Here is a 20350-nt window from a genome sequence, read left to right on the forward strand (position 1 = left end):
TTAATGTGTGATATATCAAATGAAAGCGCTTTACATGTAGAATACAGATTTGAAGTCAAAATGGAGATAACTGATGTCGTTTTTGAGATATTATTAAAATTGGCCACATTAGATCAATTTTTTGATTTCAGTATTTGTGAGTATAATATATATATTTGTACGTGTTTTATTTCAGATGGATGATCGTATAGAAGTGCCGTTGCAGTGTGTGCTGCATATGATTGGTGATAAAGAACACGATGGTGATGCAGTGGTTCCATTCACTGAACAGACATGGGGAACAGCTGCTGACATAGCCCAAGCCAGAGAACAGTATCAGAAGAGATCAAAGTACCTTGTTATATGTCAATCCATTAACTTTGAAGCTGAACCACTGCCTCACTATGACTTTCACAGTGGCTGTTATAGTAAATTTACAGCTTATCAGATACAATCAAAAGAAAAGAAAACATCTTCTGATAAAGATATTACTGTTGAAACAAGATCTATGGTGAAGAAACCAGCAATGGCAGCTATCTCAAGTACTGGAGTGCTGGAGAAAAAGTGTATTTTCTGCAAAGGTCCAAACCGCAAGCATTTCAAAAACGGTTTTGAAACACTAGCTCCATTTGAGACTATACAGGCACAGGACAGTATTATAAATGCTGCAAGTCAGCAGGAAGACAAACAGTTTCTTCGTGAATATGAACACATTGACTTTGCAGCTAAGGAAGTTAAGTACCATAATACGTGCAGAGGCAGGTATATTTCTAAGGGTGCCAAGATCCAAACAAAAGATGAAGCCGCAACATACGCAATCAAACGAGAAACTGCTTTCATAAGATTACTGTTATATATAAACTCTGAAATCTTTCTGAAAGAATCCTCAAAGAAATTGGTGGATGTCAATGAAACCTACACTAAATTCCTTGTAGAAGAAGGGTTTAAGGAGCCTAACCCAGAGCCATACCATCTTTTGTCCAAAATCAAAGAATATTATGGCAGTAAGCTTCTGGTTGGCCAAGAAAGTAAAAAACAAGGTATCTATATCTCTATTGCAAAGGATGCAATGGACAACGAAATAAAGAATGTAGCTTTGTTCCTCAGAGCGAAGATCCAGAAGCTCAGTGAGAATAACACTCTTCCAAACCCCATTATAGTAGAAGTGATCCTTGAAGGTCAGTGTACGAATATACCTGCTGAACTATCAGTGTTTTATCGGATTATGTACACTGGCTCAAAATATGAAGCCAGTGAGAGAGTTGAGCATTCTATTGAATCATCAGCTGAAGATGACATCTACAAAGCTACTGGTGGAAGAGTGAAGCCATCTCAACACATATTGCTTGGAATTGGCTTGAAGAGTATTACTGGTTCCAGGAAGGTTCAGGAAGTTGTTAATCACTTCGGCCACTGTATAGGATATCATACTGCAGAAGAATATGAGACTCAAATTGCTGCCAACATTATTGAGAAGAAACAAGTTCTTCCCGATGACCTAGAACCAAGCAAGGGACTAAGTACGAACTCAGCATGGGACAACTATGATGAATCAATGTATCATGACACACGGGGCATCTGTATCCAAAATGAGGTTCCAGTTACATCATCATCAACAGAAACAGCGACAACATCCACTACAAACTCACCATCAATTACAGCATCAGCATCATTGTCTATGAAAGCACAAAGCAAGAGAAGTCTTGAAATACCAAATACAGAACTAGAACCAGTGAGAAAGAAACTCAAGATATCACAGTTTTCGTTTGATATACAAACCATGGACAATCCTGCAAACTACAAAGCTTGTGTTGCGAGAGATGTTGCATGGACAATATCTTGGAAAAACAAGCAAACAAGTACCAATGTGGTCTGGCTGGAACTCCACAATAACCAAAGATGATTTACCATCTCAAAATATAGGCTATTTGTCAAACATCGGAGCCCTTCCTATACAACATGATGTAGTGAATGAAACGATGAAACGAAATGTGACCCTTGCTGAAGAGTGTAAGGAAGATTTCATTGCAACAACCTATGACTTGGCTATAGCCAAGCCAGCATCTCAATTGCAGGACACAATGCGACCTAAGTTTAACAATGTCTTCATTTGCTTTGGGGCTTTCCATATTATGTTCCGCTATCTGTCAGCAATGGGGTACCTAATAGATGCATCAGGTGCAGCCCACATTTTCATGGAAAGTGGTGCCCTCACCAAGGGTTCCCTCAATGCCTTTCTGTCAGGAAAATACTACAATCAGTCAAGAAGAATGCATGTGCTCCTAGCCACTGCTATGCGGATCAAGCACATTGATTTGTTCTTGCAACTGCAAGAGCCAAATGACAGCTATGCACATTTGGTTGAAGCTCTGAAGACTGTTCAGGCATTGCCGTCACCTGAGAGGATGGAAGATTTGTAGGAAAGTGATGATTACATAGCATTCATGACAACCTATGAAAGTTTTTGTGATGAGACCAGAGCTGGTAAACATGGTGTTAATGCACAGTTCTGGAGAAACTACATTGACATGGTTGATATCTACATGCTGTTCAGTAGAGCTGTCCGAACAAATGATGTGGATCTTTTCATCGTCATGCTTGGGAAAATGATTGACTTTTTTTTTGCTGCAAGTCGCCACAATTATGCGCGCTACATGTGCTTGTATTATCTTATCACAGACTCTTGAACATGGATACTACCCATCCTGGCATTAGGAAACAACTTGAAAGCGGCGCTTTATCAGTGAGGTTGTCATCCAATTCCTTTGCCAGGCAACCAGTGGATCAAGCACTCGAGAGTACGATAAATGCAGATGCAGCTTCACGACAAACTGGAATAACTTCTTTCCATCAAAGCCAAGGAGCAACCAGGCGCTGGACAGTTACTAGATCAGCTAGAAGCACCATAGTTAGGCATCTGTTTGAAAAAGCAGCAATAAAGAAGGATATAAATCCAAGCCATGAAACACGAAAATCGAAAGTCAGTAAATTCCAAATAAACTTGGAAAACATTTCCCAGATTATTGATATGAATCCTTTTGTTGAGTCCTTGCTTGAAGACACCAATCTCTACTGTATAGCTGATGGCAAGAAAATGCCAGATAAAGTAAAAGATGACATGCTAAATCTCTTCGTCTTGGGGAAGAAGTGGAAAGATGAGTTCGTCCAGGGATGCTTTGATGATCCTACCAGGTTTGAGAGGCCACTGCAAAGAAGAAAAGTAAGCAACTTTGCCAGTTCTGCTATCAAAAGCAAAATCCGAGGTAAAGATGAAAAGGTTGTTGAGCTGAAGACAACACGAGACTTGATGGGCAGACTGGTCTATCTTGCTTGTACCAGAAATATTGAGCTTGAAAAGGTGTTTCCTTTTCCACTTACCCCGGTCCCCATCTCCTTGGCCAGCATTTTTGGCACAGTGAAGAAGACACCTAAGTACAAACTCTCCAAGCACCTTGAAGATTTGATTACACACAGAGCCGACAGTGGTTAATACATTTCTTTATGATGCCATGTTTATAATCCAGTCATTGCCCACCAACTTGCCTCATAATTTTGGGAAAGTAGCAGAGCTGGTTCTGAAGATTATATGCAGTACACAGGCAGATGAAATACACTTTGTCTGTGACAGTGTGACAGTTATGTGAAAAGCATAAAGAATGCTGAGCAACAGGCAAGAGGTGCAAATGATGGATCATTTAACATCACTGGTGCAGATCAGTTAAGTCCTAAAGATTTCAGATATGCCTTGAGATCACCAAATTTCAAAACAGCACTTATCAAATTCTTCATGGAGGAGTGGAAACTTAACAATTATGCAGCTATCATAAAACAAAAAAAAGTTGTTGTTGCACATGAAAATCAGTGTCTTCAGTATACATCTACGCTAACAGGAAATGTAGAACACAATGAGGTACCAGACTACATATGCTCATGTGGAGGCAGATACTAGCCTGGTGTACCATCTCAGCATAGTGTCAGAAGCATCACCAGGACAGAATGTCGTTGTCCATGCAACAGACACTGATATCATGGTTATCCTCCTCTATCATGCCAGACAACTAAAGGTCAATGTGTGGATGGACCTTGGACATTCTGGTGATAACACTAGAAGGTACGCCCATATCACTGCACTAGCAAACCACATTGGTCCAGTACTTTGCAAGGCATTGCCAGGATATCATGCTCTGACAGGATGTGATTACACATCACCCTTCTTTAGGAAGGGAAAGGTGAATCCACTGAAGAAAGCTGAAAAGAGTCCTCTCCATCTTGAAGGCTTTGGCAGTCTCGGAGAGAACACCACCTTTGTTGATGATGACAGCCTTGTTGAACAATATGTCTGTTCACTCTATGGTCAGGGAACATTATTATCTGTGAATGAGGCAAGGTTGAGAATTTTCCTGCAGAAATACAAACCGACCAATCCAGACAGTCCATTGGAGAAAATAAAAGGAATTGATGCAGGCATGCTTCCACCCTGCAAAGATGTTCTGGTACAAAAATTGGCACGGTGCAACTATGTGGCATATCTCTGGAAACATGCACATCTAAGAGATCCACGAGAGAATATTCAACCCACAGATCATGGCTGGAAGGAGGTTAATGGACTCTTCCTACCAGTATGGTTTACTGGCAGTCAAATGCCAACTATACTTTCTGAGACCATTGAACCAGAAGATATTGCAGATGGAGATGAGGATGGTGAAGACAATGACAGTATTACTGATGCTGATTCAGATGATAACGATGACAGTGATGATGAAGATGGAAATGACGGATTTTGACCAAATACGGTCAACATTTTGGTAAAAAGAGGCCAACATGGCAAAAGCGTGTCATGTATTATTAAAATGTCTATCTTCCCTAAAAGTTAATCATTTTCAAATCTGATTTCACATTTGCAATCTCCATGATGTAAGGTATTTTTTGATATATAATATAAGGAATTAATAGATGTTTATATTTTTCCTACGGGTCATAAACATAATTAATTTTCAGAAAAATATGAAAAAAATCAAAAATTTTACTCCAAAATTAACAATATCGCAAAAACGACATCAGCTATCTCTGTTTTGACTTCAAATCTGTATTCTATATGTAAAGCGCTTTCATTTGATATATTACACTAATTTTGGGTAAATATTATATTTTTCAGAAAGAAAAGCAGATTTTGGCCAAATATGGTCAAAATTTGGGTAAAAAAAGGCCAAAATGTCAATTTTGTCTTATTTGGGGTTAATAAGACTGCTTTTTTTGGAATCAGCACCTTTTTTACATAGAAAATGGTTGTCAAACCATATTTACCTAAAATTCTGATTAAAGCCATCTATCTCTAAGGTCTCAAGGTCAAGGTCACAAGGTCACGAAATTTAGAAAAGTCGATTTTTGATGGTTTTATTACATTGTTTGCTTCCTGGTAGGGTGAAATATCGTACATGATCTTATATTATCACATACATCATGAAATACAAGTTTTCCAACAAATTTCAGAATCTTCGACTTTTGACCTTTGAAGGTCACAAAGGTCAAATTTTTGAAGTTGTCGGAATCGAACCGAATTTTCGGTATTGTGTAGGTAACTAACCTCATAACATTGCTTTGTCATTGAATACCGCTTGCTCGTGAACCATCGTTGTCTCTTGACTTGTTGTACACCGCACCTTTCCTATGCCATCTCCAGGCATTGCAAATCGTCATTGCCGGGCACCGAAGGGGGCTCGGCAGTGACGCACACTGAAAGGGAGTACTCAGTTTTCACTCTGGTTGTTTGTTTTCTTGTTTTCTTGCTTTCTTGTTTTCTTTCTTGTTGTACACCGCACCTATCCTATGCCATCTCCAGGCATTGCAAATCGTCATTGCCGGGCACCAAAGGGGGTTCGGCAGTGACGCACGCTGAAAGAGAGTACTCAGTTTTCACTCTGGTTTCTTGTTGTACACCGCTCCTTTCCTATGCCATCTCCAGGCATTGCAAATCGTCATTGCCGGGCACCAAAGGGGGCTCGGCAGTGACGCACGCTGAAAGAGAGTACTCGGTTTTCACTCTGGTTTCTTGTTTTCTTGCTTTCTTGTTTGTTTGTCCGGACGATATCTCAGCCATCCTTTGAGCTAGGAAGCTGAAATTTCGGCACAATAGTGAGCAAGTCCTTTGTCAAAAACGGTATTTTTTTTTTTTTGATTAATCAATAAATTGAGGAGTTATTTAATTATTAGCGATTAATTAAGTACTTATTTAATTAATCAAATTTCCTTTCTCTTCTGACCATTAACTCAGGCACCTTTTGAGTTAGGAAGCTGACATTTGGACATGCCAATGACCAGGTGATTTGGCTGCAAAGGATATTTTTGATTTATTAATTAATCAATTAATCGATTAATTATTTAATTATTCGATTAATGACAAAAAAAATTTTTTTTTTAAGTTACAGATTCTGATGAAATAGTGGTAGTTTATGTGTTCTCTGACTAAATTGATTAATAATTTAATTTTTTTATGATTATTATTTATTTATTTTCATTATTAATCATTTATTTATTTTCTTTCTCATTTGGCCAATATCTCAGGCACCTTTTGAGCTGGGAAGCTAATATTTGGACATGAGTGACCAAGTGATGTGGCTATCAAGGATATTTTTGATTTATTGATTAATCATTTCATCTATTATTATTTATTGATTAATCGATTAATTATTTATTGAGTAATCAATTAATTATTTAATTTTTTATAAATGACTTATTAAATTTCTAAAAGATACATCCTCGGATGAAGCACTAGTGCTTTAGGTATGCTATTAGCCAATTGATTATGAAAATATTTTGTGATAATCTTTTATTGATTTTAATTATACAATTAATCAATCAATTAGTGTACACCTCTCCCTCCCAATGCAGCCTCAATGAGCTGCACTGCGGTATTGCCGGGCGCCTCCGGCGCCCCGGCAATGCCGCGCTGCAGCATATTTAATTATTTGGCATGGGGCGGTGTACTTTGAATGTATCTGTACTTCTTTGTTTTCTTGTTTTCTTGTTTTCTTTCTTGTTTGTTTGTTTGTCCGGGCGATATCTCAGCCATCCTTTGAGCTAGGAAGCTGAAATTTCGGCTCAAAGGTGAGCAAGTCCTTTGTCAAAAACCGTATTTTTTGTTTTTTGATTCATCAATTAATTAAGGAGTTATTTAATTATTAGCGATTAATTAAGTAATCGCTTAATAATTAAGAACCCTGGTGTTGGGCTAGCGGCTAGGGTGTCAGCTTAGGATCCTAGGATCCTGGGTTCCAATCCCGGTCGATCGCTGAATTAACGCCAGAGGGGTTGACTCAGCCTGTCATCCTTCTGAGGTCGGCTAATTGAGGACCAGTTCACTGGTAATTCCCTGTTTGTCGTTAAAGGCGGCAAAAAGGGTTGGCGTCAGGAAGGGCATCCGGCCGTAAAACATTGCTTCAAAAAGGGGACCGAAAAACAACAACAACCACGGTTCCCGAAAAAGGCCAACCCCCGCTTGCGGGGAAAAATGGCCTCTAAAGGTGGTTATTTTTTTTTTATAATTAAGTACATGTTTAATTAATCAAATTTCCTTTCTCTTCTGACCATTAACTCAGGCACCTTTTGAGTTAGGAAGCTGATATTTGGACATGCCAATGACCAGGTGATTTGGCTGCAAAGGCTATTTTTGATTAATTAATTAATCGATTAATTATTTAATTATTTGATTAATGACAATTTTTTTTTTTTTTTTAAGTTACAGATTCTGATGAAATGGTGGTGGTTTATGTGTTCTCTGACCGAATTGATTAATAATTTAATTTTTTTATGATTATTATTTATTTATTTTCATTATTAATCATTTATTTGTCTTCTTTCTCATTTGGCCAATATCTCAGGCACCTTTTGAGCTCAGAAGCTAATATTTGGACATGAGTGACCAAGTGATGTGGCTATCAAGGATATTTTTGATTTATTGATTAATCAATTAATCAATGTATCGATTAATTATTTAATTATTCGATTAATTACTAAAAAAAAATAAAAAATTCCAGTTACAGATTCTGATGAAATGGTGGTGGTTTATGTGTTCTGTGACCGAATTGATTAATTAATTTAATTTTTTAGTGATTATTATTTATTTATTTTCATTATTAATTCTTTATTTATTTTCTTTCTTATTTGGCCAATATCTCAAGCACCTTTTGAGCTGGGAAGCTAATATTTGGACATGACAGTGACCAAGTGATGTGGCTATCAAGGATATTTTTGATTTATTGATTAATCATTTAATCGATTAATTATTTATTGATTAATCAATTAATTATTTAATTTTTTATTAATGACTTATTTAATTACATTTCTAAAAGATACATCTTCGGATGAAGCACTAGTGGTTTAGTTATGCTATTAGCCAATTGATTATGAAAATATTTTGTGATAATCTTTTATTGATTTTAATTATACAATTAATCAATCGATTAGTGTACACCTCTCCCTCCCAATGCAGCCTCAATGAGCTGCACTGCGGTATTGCCGGGCGCCAGAGGTGCCCCGGCAATGCCGCGCTGTAGGATATTTAGTTATTTGGCATGTGGGCGGTGTACTTTGAATGTATCTTTACTTGTTTGTTTGTTTGTTTGTTTTCTTGCTTTCTTGTTTGTTTGTCCGGGCGATATCTCAGCCATCCTTTGAGCTAGGAAGCTGAAATTTCGGCACAATAGTGAGCAAGTCCTTTTTCAAAAACAGTATTTTTTGTTTTTTGATTCATCAATTAATTAAGGAGTTATTTAATTATTAGCGATTAATTAAGTAATCGCTTAATAATTAAGAACCCTGGTGTTGGGCTAGCGGCTAGGGTGTCAGCTTAGGATCCTAGGATCCTGGGTTCAAATCCCGGTCGATCGCTGAATTAACGCCAGAGGGGTTGACTCAGCCTGTCATCCTTCTGAGGTCGGCTAATTGAGGACCAGTTCACTGGTAATTCCCTGTTTGTCGTTAAAGGCGGCAAAAAGGGTTGGCGTCAGGAAGGGCATCCGGCCGTAAAACATTGCTTCAAAAAGGGGACCGAAAAACAACAACAACCACGGTTCCCGAAAAAGGCCAACCCCCGCTTGCGGGGGAAAATGGCCTCTAAAGGTGGTTATTTTTTTTTTTATAATTAAGTGCATGTTTAATTAATCAAATTTCCTTTCTCTTCTGACCATTAACTCAGGCACCTTTTGAGTTAAGAAGCTGATATTTGGACATGCCAATGACCAGGTGATTTGGCTGCAAAGGCTATTTTTGATTAATTAATTAATCGATTAATTATTTAATTATTTGATTAATGACAATTTTTTTATTTTTTTTTAAGTTACAGATTCTGATGAAATGGTGGTGGTTTATGTGTTCTCTGACCGAATTGATTAATAATTTAATTTTTTTATGATTATTATTTATTTATTTTCATTATTAATCATTTATTTGTCTTCTTTCTCATTTGGCCAATATCTCAGGCACCTTTTGAGCTCAGAAGCTAATATTTGGACATGAGTGACCAAGTGATGTGGCTATCAAGGATATTTTTGATTTATTGATTAATCAATTAATCAATGTATCGATTAATTATTTAATTATTCGATTAATTACTAAAAAAAAAAAAAAAATTCCAGTTACAGATTCTGATGAAATGGTGGTGGTTTATGTGTTTTGTGACCGAATTGATTAATAATTTAATTTTTTAGTGATTATTATTTATTTATTTTCATTATTAATTCTTTATTTATTTTCTTTCTTATTTGGCCAATATCTCAAGCACCTTTTGAGCTGGGAAGCTAATATTTGGACATAACAGTGACCAAGTGATGTGGCTATCAAGGATATTTTTGATTTATTGATTAATCATTTAATCGATTAATTATTTATTGATTAATCAATTAATTATTTAATTTTTTATTAATGACTTATTTAATTACATTTCTAAAAGATACATCTTCGGATGAAGCACTAGTGGTTTAGTTATGCTATTAGCCAATTGATTATGAAAATATTTTGTGATAATCTTTTATTGATTTTAATTATACAATTAATCAATCAATTAGTGTACACCTCTCCCTCCCAATGCAGCCTCAATGAGCTGCACTGCGGTATTGCCGGGCGCCAGAGGTGCCCCGGCAATGCCGCGCTGTAGGATATTTAATTATTTGGCATGTGGGCGGTGTACTTTGAATGTATCTTTACTTGTTTGTTTGTTTGTTTGTTTTCTTGCTTTCTTGTTTGTTTGTCCGGGCGATATCTCAGCCATCCTTTGAGCTAGGAAGCTGAAATTTCGGCACAATAGTGAGCAAGTCCTTTTTCAAAAACGCTATTTTTTGTTTTTTGATTAATCAATTAATTGAGGAGTTATTTCATTATTAGCGATTAATTAAGTGTTGATTAATTACGTTAGCAAGCCCTGGTGTTGGTGTAGCGGCTAGGGTGCCAGCTTAGGATCCTAGGATCCTGGGTTTGAATCCCGGTCGATCGTTGAATTAACGCTAGGGGGGTTGACTCAGCCTGTCATCCTTCCGAGGTCGGCTAATTGAGTACCAGTTCACTGGTAATTCCCTGCTTGTCGTAAAAGGCGACAAAAAGGGTTGGCGGCAGGAAGGGCATCCGGCCGTAAAACATTGCTTCAAAAAGGGGACCAAAAAACAACAACAACCACGGTGCCCGAAAAGGCCAACCCCCGCTTTGCGGGGAAAAATGGCCTCTAAAGGTGGTTATTTTTTTTATTATAATTAAGTACTTATTTAATTAATCAAATTTCCTTTCTCTTCTGACCATTAACTCAGGCACCTTTCGAGTTAGGAAGCTGATATTTGGACATGACAGTGACCAAGTGATGTGGCTATCAAGGATATTTTTGATTTATTGATCAATCATTTAATCGATTAATTATTTATTGATTAATCGATTAATTATTTATTGATTAATCAATTAATTATTTCATTTTTTATTAATGACTTATTTAATGAAATTTCTAAAAGATACGTCTTCGGATGAAGCACTAGTGGTTTAGTTATGCTATTAGCCAATTGATTAAGAAAATATTTTGTGATAATCTTTTATTGATTTTTAATCCTGGTGTTGGGCTAGCAGCTAGGGTGCCGGCTTAGGATCCTAGGATCCTGGGTTCGAATCCCGGTCGATCGCTGAATTAACGCCAGGGGGGTTGACTCAGCCTGTCATCCTTCCGAGGTCGGCTAATTGAGTACCAGTTCACTGGTAATTCCCTGTTTGTCGTTAAAGGCGGCAAAAAGGGTTGGCGTCAGGAAGGGCATCCGGCCGTAAAACATTGCTTCAAAAAGGGGACCAAAAAACAACAACAACCACGGTTCCCGAAAAAGGCCAACCCCCGCTTTGCGGGGAAAAATGGCCTCTAAAGGTGGTTATTTATTAATCTTTTATTGATTTTAATTATACAATTAATCAATAAATTAGTGTACACCTCTCCCTCCCAATGCAGCTATGAGCTGCACTGCGGTATTGCCGGGTGCCGGGGGCGCCCCGGCAATGCTGCGCTGTAGGATATTTAATTATTTGGCATGGGGGTGGTGTACTTTGAATGTATCTGTACTTGTTTTTCTAATTTTTCAAAAATAATTTTAGCCTCAAACACTCCCTGACACTCGATGATGAACCTCTAAAAGTTTGCCAAAGCTCCACTTGGCCATCTGAGAAAAATGGCAACACACACACACACACACACACACATACATGTGCGAGCATGTACATATATACACGCACACACATATATGTACATATATACATCTCCTGAGGCCCAAAAACAACTTGCATGCATACACACACAAAGGTAGATACATTAAGACCTGGGAGGGCTCTGTTCCACATTCTAAAACCCGCATATGGAGATAACAACCAATGACACACCCAAACTTATCTTGTGTTATAGATGGTGTTTGCGGATTTAATTGCAGCAATTGAGTTCGGGTGATGTTCCACCAACACTTTACAAGTTGTCATTGAAGGAAAGGATTTTTTTTTTTAAATCTGTTTACAAGCAGTGTGTTATACCAACATTAAGTGGGGGAGTAACATCCCTTTAACAGACGCGACTGCCATTGTGGGAGAGTAACGTTAGAAGGTGACCTTTTATTTGGGGCTTTCAGAAACGCCAACGAACGAGTTGCCCACAATAGTCCGATGTACCAGTTTTCTTTATTTAATTTTATTGAATATGCAAGTCTCTATGACTGTATTATTAATATAAATATTTAAATTTTTCCCTGTGTCTTGTACTTACTTTGGCATGTCCTGGCCAATTGTGAGTACCTCATTTGTAGGAGATGCGTGAATCAAAACTTTGGGATTTGATCTTGGGGTCCAAGCACTCAACACAGATGGAAATGCTGAATACATCAACTCGGATAGATAAACTGTCCAATGTTGTCCAATTTAGGAATGATCATCAAATTTAAACAGAGATGAGGTTTTAAAATGTGCCAGTGGGAGTTCATGGAAAAGTTTGTCTGTACCACTGGATATGAACAGGGATAAGAGATTTTTGGAAAGTAAAGGAGGGCAAGTGGTGTTTATTTATTTATTATCATACCAGCCTTGGAGTACATGTTCATTTTCGCATCTCCATGATTATCTTTTCCCCCAGGTCAATCCTAACTGTACCTTGGGTTGAGCTGGGCGGTGAGTGCTCCATCGCTTGCGCTCGCTCTGGGTTCACAGCCACCATCACCTTCCATACGAAGCCTTTTTATGGCGGCTACAAACATAGGATCACTGCCGACATATTGTGAGTGTTTTGTCCTCTGCTGAATGGTTCTTCCCATAATGGTCCAGTTTGATTACATGAGGAGTCACTGAGGGATGTGCCCTACAGTATCTCGGTGCTGAAATGAGCAAGTTATTGCAAATTGCTCATGATGGTTTATTGGTATGGGGAAAGGGGCAGAGGGAAGTAGGATGTTTTGGCTACCAAAGTGCACCAACTAGTTTGATAATGCAGCACATTTTCCTCCAGCTCCCCCAATGAGAAGAAGTCGTTCTGTTCAATTGAGGGAGAATGGAACGGGGTGATGCATGCCAAGTGGGAGAATGGGGTACGTTTACACAATACACTTTTTGTACACCGCTCCTTTCCTATGCCATCTCCAGGCATTGCAAATCGTCATTGCTGGGCACCGAAGGGGGCTCGGCAGTGACGCACGCTGAAAGAGAGTACTCAGTTTTCACTCTGGTTTCTTGTTGTACACCGCTCCTTTCCTATGCCATCTCCAGGCATTGCAAATCGTCATTGCCGGGCACCAAAGGGGGCTCGGCAGTGACGCACGCTGAAAGAGAGTACTCAGTTTTCACTCTGGTTTCTTGTTTGTTGTACACCGCTCCTTTCCTATGCCACCTCCAGGCATTGCAAATCGTCATTGCCGGGCACCGAAGGGGGCTCGGCAGTGACGCACGCTGAAAGAGAGTACTCAGTTTTCACTCTGGTTTCTTGTTTGTTTTCTTGGTTGTCCGGACGATATCTCAGCCATCCTTTGAGCTAGGAAGCTGAAATTTCGGCACAGTAGTGAGCAAGTCCTTTGTCAAATACGGTATTTTTTGTTTTTTGAATAATCAATTAATTGAGGAGTTATTTAATTATTAGCGTTTAATTAAGTACTTATTTAATTAATTAAATTTCATTTATCTTCTGACCATTATTAACTCAGGCACCTTTTGAGTTAGGAAGCTGATATTTGGACATGCCAATGACCAGGTGATTTGGCTGCAAAGGATATTTTTGATTTATTAATTAATCAATTAATCGATTAATTATTTAATTATTCGATTAATGACAAAAAAATTTTTTTTTTTTAAGTTACAGATTCTGATGAAATAGTGGTAGTTTATGTGTTCTCTGACCAAATTGATTAATAATTTAATTTTTTTTATGATTATTATTTATTTATTTTCATTATTAATCATTTATTTATTTTCTTTCTCATTTGGCCAATATCTCAGGCACCTTTTGAGCTGGGAAGCTAATATTTGGACATGAGTGACCAAGTGATGTGGCTATCAAGGATATTTTTGATTTATTGATTAATCATTTCATCTATTAAGTATTTATTGATTAATCGATTAATTATTTATTGAGTAATCAATTAATTATTTAATTTTTTATAAATGACTTATTTAATTAAATTTCTAAAAGATACATCTTCGGATGAAGCACTAGTGGTTTAGTTATGCGATTAGCCAATTGATTATGAAAATATTTTGTGATAATTGTACACCGCTCCTTTCCTATGCCACCTCCAGGCATTGCAAATCGTCATTGCCGGGCACCGAAGGGGGCTCGGCAGTGACGCACGCTGAAAGAGAGTACTCAGTTTTCACTCTGGTTTCTTGTTGTACACCGCTCCTTTCCTATGCCATCTCCAGGCATTGCAAATCGTCATTGCCGGGCACCAAAGGGGGCTCGGCAGTGACGCACGCTGAAAGAGAGTACTCAGTTTTCACTCTGGTTGTTTGTTTTCTTTCTTGGTTGTCCGGACGATATCTCAGCCATCCTTTGAGCTAGGAAGCTGAAATTTCGGCACAGTAGTGAGCAAGTCCTTTGTCAAATACGGTATTTTTTGTTTTTTGAATAATCAATTAATTGAGGAGTTATTTAATTATTAGCGTTTAATTAAGTACTTATTTAATTAATTAAATTTCATTTATCTTCTGACCATTATTAACTCAGGCACCTTTTGAGTTAGGAAGCTGATATTTGGACATGCCAATGACCAGGTGATTTGGCTGCAAAGGATATTTTTGATTTATTAATTAATCAATTAATCGATTAATTATTTAATTATTCGATTAATGACAAAAAAATTTTTTTTTTTAAGTTACAGATTCTGATGAAATAGTGGTAGTTTATGTGTTCTCTGACCAAATTGATTAATAATTTAATTTTTTTATGATTATTATTTATTTATTTTCATTATTAATCATTTATTTATTTTCTTTCTCATTTGGCCAATATCTCAGGCACCTTTTGAGCTGGGAAGCTAATATTTGGACATGAGTGACCAAGTGATGTGGCTATCAAGGATATTTTTGATTTATTGATTAATCATTTCATCTATTAAGTATTTATTGATTAATCGATTAATTATTTATTGAGTAATCAATTAATTATTTAATTTTTTATAAATGACTTATTTAATTAAATTTCTAAAAGATACATCTTCGGATGAAGCACTACTGGTTTAGTTATGCGATTAGCCAATTGATTATGAAAATATTTTGTGATAATCTTTTATTGATTTTAATTATACAATTAATCAATCAATTAGTGTACACCTCTCCCTCCCAATGCAGCCTCAATGAGCTGCACTGCGGTATTGCCGGGCGCCGGAGGCGCCCCGGCAATGCCGCGCTGCAGCATATTTAATTATTTGGCATGGGGCGGTGTACTTTGAATGTATGTGTACTTGTTTGTTTTCTTGTTTTCTTGGTTGTCCGGACGATATCTCAGCCATCCTTTGAGCTAGGAAGCTGAAATTTCGGCACAGTAGTGAGCAAGTCCTTTGTCAAATACGGTATTTTTTGTTTTTTGAATAATCAATTAATTGAGGAGTTATTTAATTATTAGCGTTTAATTAAGTACTTATTTAATTAATTAAATTTCATTTATCTTCTGACCATTATTAACTCAGGCACCTTTTGAGTTAGGAAGCTGATATTTGGACATGCCAATGACCAGGTGATTTGGCTGCAAAGGATATTTTTGATTTATTAATTAATCAATTAATCGATTAATTATTTAATTATTCGATTAATGACAAAAAAAATTTTTTTTTTTAAGTTACAGATTCTGATGAAATAGTGGTAGTTTATGTGTTCTCTGACCAAATTGATTAATAATTTAATTTTTTTATGATTATTATTTATTTATTTTCATTATTAATCATTTATTTATTTTCTTTCTCATTTGGCCAATATCTCAGGCACCTTTTGAGCTGGGAAGCTAATATTTGGACATGAGTGACCAAGTGATGTGGCTATCAAGGATATTTTTGATTTATTGATTAATCATTTCATCTATTAAGTATTTATTGATTAATCGATTAATTATTTATTGAGTAATCAATTAATTATTTAATTTTTTATAAATGACTTATTTAATTAAATTTCTAAAAGATACATCTTCGGATGAAGCACTAGTGGTTTAGTTATGCGATTAGCCAATTGATTATGAAAATATTTTGTGATAATCTTTTATTGATTTTAATTATACAATTAATCAATCAATTAGTGTACACCTCTCCCTCCCAATGCAGCCTTAATGAGCTGCACTGCGGTATTGCCGGGCGCCGGAGGCGCCCCGGCAATGCCGCGCTGCAGCATATTTAATTATTTGGCATGGGGCGGTGTACTTTGAATGTATGTGTACTTGTCTTTTATTGATTTTAATTATACAATTAATCAATCAATTAGTGTACACCTCTCCCTCCCAATGCAGCCTCAATGAGCTGCACTGCGGTATTGCCGGGCGCCGGAGGCGCCCCGGCAATGCCGCGCTGCAGCATATTTAATTATTTGGCATGGGGCGGTGTACTTTGAATGTATGTGTACTTGTTTTCTTGTTTGTTTGTTTTCTTTCTTGGTTGTCCGGACGATATCTCAGCCATCCTTTGAGCTAGGAAGCTGAAATTTCGGCACAGTAGTGAGCAAGTCCTTTGTCAAATACGGTATTTTTTGTTTTTTGAATAATCAATTAATTGAGGAGTTATTTAATTATTAGCGTTTAATTAAGTACTTATTTAATTAATTAAATTTCATTTATCTTCTGACCATTATTAACTCAGGCACCTTTTGAGTTAGGAAGCTGATATTTGGACATGCCAATGACCAGGTGATTTGGCTGCAAAGGATATTTTTGATTTATTAATTAATCAATTAATCGATTAATTATTTAATTATTCGATTAATGACAAAAAAAAAATTTTTTTTAAAGTTACAGATTCTGATGAAATAGTGGTAGTTTATGTGTTCTCTGACCAAATTGATTAATAATTTAATTTTTTTATGATTATTATTTATTTATTTTCATTATTAATCATTTATTTATTTTCTTTCTCATTTGGCCAATATCTCAGGCACCTTTTGAGCTGGGAAGCTAATATTTGGACATGAGTGACCAAGTGATGTGGCTATCAAGGATATTTTTGATTTATTGATTAATCATTTCATCTATTAAGTATTTATTGATTAATCGATTAATTATTTATTGAGTAATCAATTAATTATTTAATTTTTTATAAATGACTTATTTAATTAAATTTCTAAAAGATACATCTTCGGATGAAGCACTACTGGTTTAGTTATGCGATTAGCCAATTGATTATGAAAATATTTTGTGATAATCTTTTATTGATTTTAATTATACAATTAATCAATCAATTAGTGTACACCTCTCCCTCCCAATGCAGCCTCAATGAGCTGCACTGCGGTATTGCCGGGCGCCGGAGGCGCCCCGGCAATGCCGCGCTGCAGCATATTTAATTATTTGGCATGGGGCGGTGTACTTTGAATGTATGTGTACTTGTTGTACACCGCTCCTTTCCTATGCCACCTCCAGGCATTGCAAATCGTCATTGCCGGGCACCGAAGGGGGCTCGGCAGTGACGCACGCTGAAAGAGAGTACTCAGTTTTCACTCTGGTTTCTTGTTTGTTTTCTTGGTTGTCCGGACGATATCTCAGCCATCCTTTGAGCTAGGAAGCTGAAATTTCGGCACAGTAGTGAGCAAGTCCTTTGTCAAATACGGTATTTTTTGTTTTTTGAATAATCAATTAATTGAGGAGTTATTTAATTATTAGCGTTTAATTAAGTACTTATTTAATTAATTAAATTTCATTTATCTTCTGACCATTATTAACTCAGGCACCTTTTGAGTTAGGAAGCTGATATTTGGACATGCCAATGACCAGGTGATTTGGCTGCAAAGGATATTTTTGATTTATTAATTAATCAATTAATCGATTAATTATTTAATTATTCGATTAATGACAAAAAAATTTTTTTTTTTTAAGTTACAGATTCTGATGAAATAGTGGTAGTTTATGTGTTCTCTGACCAAATTGATTAATAATTTAATTTTTTTATGATTATTATTTATTTATTTTCATTATTAATCATTTATTTATTTTCTTTCTCATTTGGCCAATATCTCAGGCACCTTTTGAGCTGGGAAGCTAATATTTGGACATGAGTGACCAAGTGAAGTGGCTATCAAGGATATTTTTGATTTATTGATTAATCATTTCATCTATTAAGTATTTATTGATTAATCGATTAATTATTTATTGAGTAATCAATTAATTATTTAATTTTTTATAAATGACTTATTTAATTAAATTTCTAAAAGATACATCTTCGGATGAAGCACTAGTGGTTTAGTTATGCGATTAGCCAATTGATTATGAAAATATTTTGTGATAATTGTACACCGCTCCTTTCCTATGCCACCTCCAGGCATTGCAAATCGTCATTGCCGGGCACCGAAGGGGGCTCGGCAGTGACGCACGCTGAAAGAGAGTACTCAGTTTTCACTCTGGTTTCTTGTTGTACACCGCTCCTTTCCTATGCCATCTCCAGGCATTGCAAATCGTCATTGCCGGGCACCAAAGGGGGCTCGGCAGTGACGCACGCTGAAAGAGAGTACTCAGTTTTCACTCTGGTTGTTTGTTTTCTTTCTTGGTTGTCCGGACGATATCTCAGCCATCCTTTGAGCTAGGAAGCTGAAATTTCGGCACAGTAGTGAGCAAGTCCTTTGTCAAATACGGTATTTTTTGTTTTTTGAATAATCAATTAATTGAGGAGTTATTTAATTATTAGCGTTTAATTAAGTACTTATTTAATTAATTAAATTTCATTTATCTTCTGACCATTATTAACTCAGGCACCTTTTGAGTTAGGAAGCTGATATTTGGACATGCCAATGACCAGGTGATTTGGCTGCAAAGGATATTTTTGATTTATTAATTAATCAATTAATCGATTAATTATTTAATTATTCGATTAATGACAAAAAAAATTTTTTTTTTTAAGTTACAGATTCTGATGAAATAGTGGTAGTTTATGTGTTCTCTGACCAAATTGATTAATAATTTAATTTTTTTATGATTATTATTTATTTATTTTCATTATTAATCATTTATTTATTTTCTTTCTCATTTGGCCAATATCTCAGGCACCTTTTGAGCTGGGAAGCTAATATTTGGACATGAGTGACCAAGTGATGTGGCTATCAAGGATATTTTTGATTTATTGATTAATCATTTCATCTATTAAGTATTTATTGATTAATCGATTAATTATTTATTGAGTAATCAATTAATTATTTAATTTTTTATAAATGACTTATTTAATTAAATTTCTAAAAGATACATCTTCGGATGAAGCACTACTGGTTTAGTTATGCGATTAGCCAATTGATTATGAAAATATTTTGTGATAATCTTTTATTGATTTTAATTATACAATTAATCAATCAATTAGTGTACACCTCTCCCTCCCAATGCAGCCTCAATGAGCTGCACTGCGGTATTGCCGGGCGCCGGAGGCGCCCCGGCAATGCCGCGCTGCAGCATATTTAATTATTTGGCATGGGGCGGTGTACTTTGAATGTATGTGTACTTGTTTGTTTTCTTGTTTTCTTGGTTGTCCGGACGATATCTCAGCCATCCTTTGAGCTAGGAAGCTGAAATTTCGGCACAGTAGTGAGCAAGTCCTTTGTCAAATACGGTATTTTTTGTTTTTTGAATAATCAATTAATTGAGGAGTTATTTAATTATTAGCGTTTAATTAAGTACTTATTTAATTAATTAAATTTCATTTATCTTCTGACCATTATTAACTCAGGCACCTTTTGAGTTAGGAAGCTGATATTTGGACATGCCAATGACCAGGTGATTTGGCTGCAAAGGATATTTTTGATTTATTAATTAATCAATTAATCGATTAATTATTTAATTATTCGATTAATGACAAAAAAATTTTTTTTTTTTAAGTTACAGATTCTGATGAAATAGTGGTAGTTTATGTGTTCTCTGACCAAATTGATTAATAATTTAATTTTTTTATGATTATTATTTATTTATTTTCATTATTAATCATTTATTTATTTTCTTTCTCATTTGGCCAATATCTCAGGCACCTTTTGAGCTGGGAAGCTAATATTTGGACATGAGTGACCAAGTGATGTGGCTATCAAGGATATTTTTGATTTATTGATTAATCATTTCATCTATTAAGTATTTATTGATTAATCGATTAATTATTTATTGAGTAATCAATTAATTATTTAATTTTTTATAAATGACTTATTTAATTAAATTTCTAAAAGATACATCTTCGGA

At 35.9% G+C, this 20350-nt stretch overlaps 1 protein-coding gene across 3 annotated transcripts in view; it reads left to right on the forward strand.

The window, feature by feature from the left end:
- OSBPL9 (oxysterol binding protein like 9) overlaps positions 1-20350 on the forward strand; it is a 124649-nt gene that overhangs the window by 86841 nt on the left and 17458 nt on the right. For all 3 annotated transcript variants that reach the window (XM_068107545.2, XM_068107548.2, XM_068107547.2), the window contains 2 exons: positions 12608-12748; positions 12977-13055. In XM_068107545.2, the coding sequence (XP_067963646.2) occupies positions 12608-12748; positions 12977-13055 (220 nt within the window). The remainder of the gene's footprint in view (positions 1-12607; positions 12749-12976; positions 13056-20350) is intronic.

The sequence above is a fragment of the Myxine glutinosa genome, chromosome 2 (assembly GCF_964187855.1).
Source record: "Myxine glutinosa chromosome 2, kmMyxGlut1.1, whole genome shotgun sequence".
Classification (NCBI taxonomy): Eukaryota; Metazoa; Chordata; class Myxini; order Myxiniformes; family Myxinidae; genus Myxine; species Myxine glutinosa.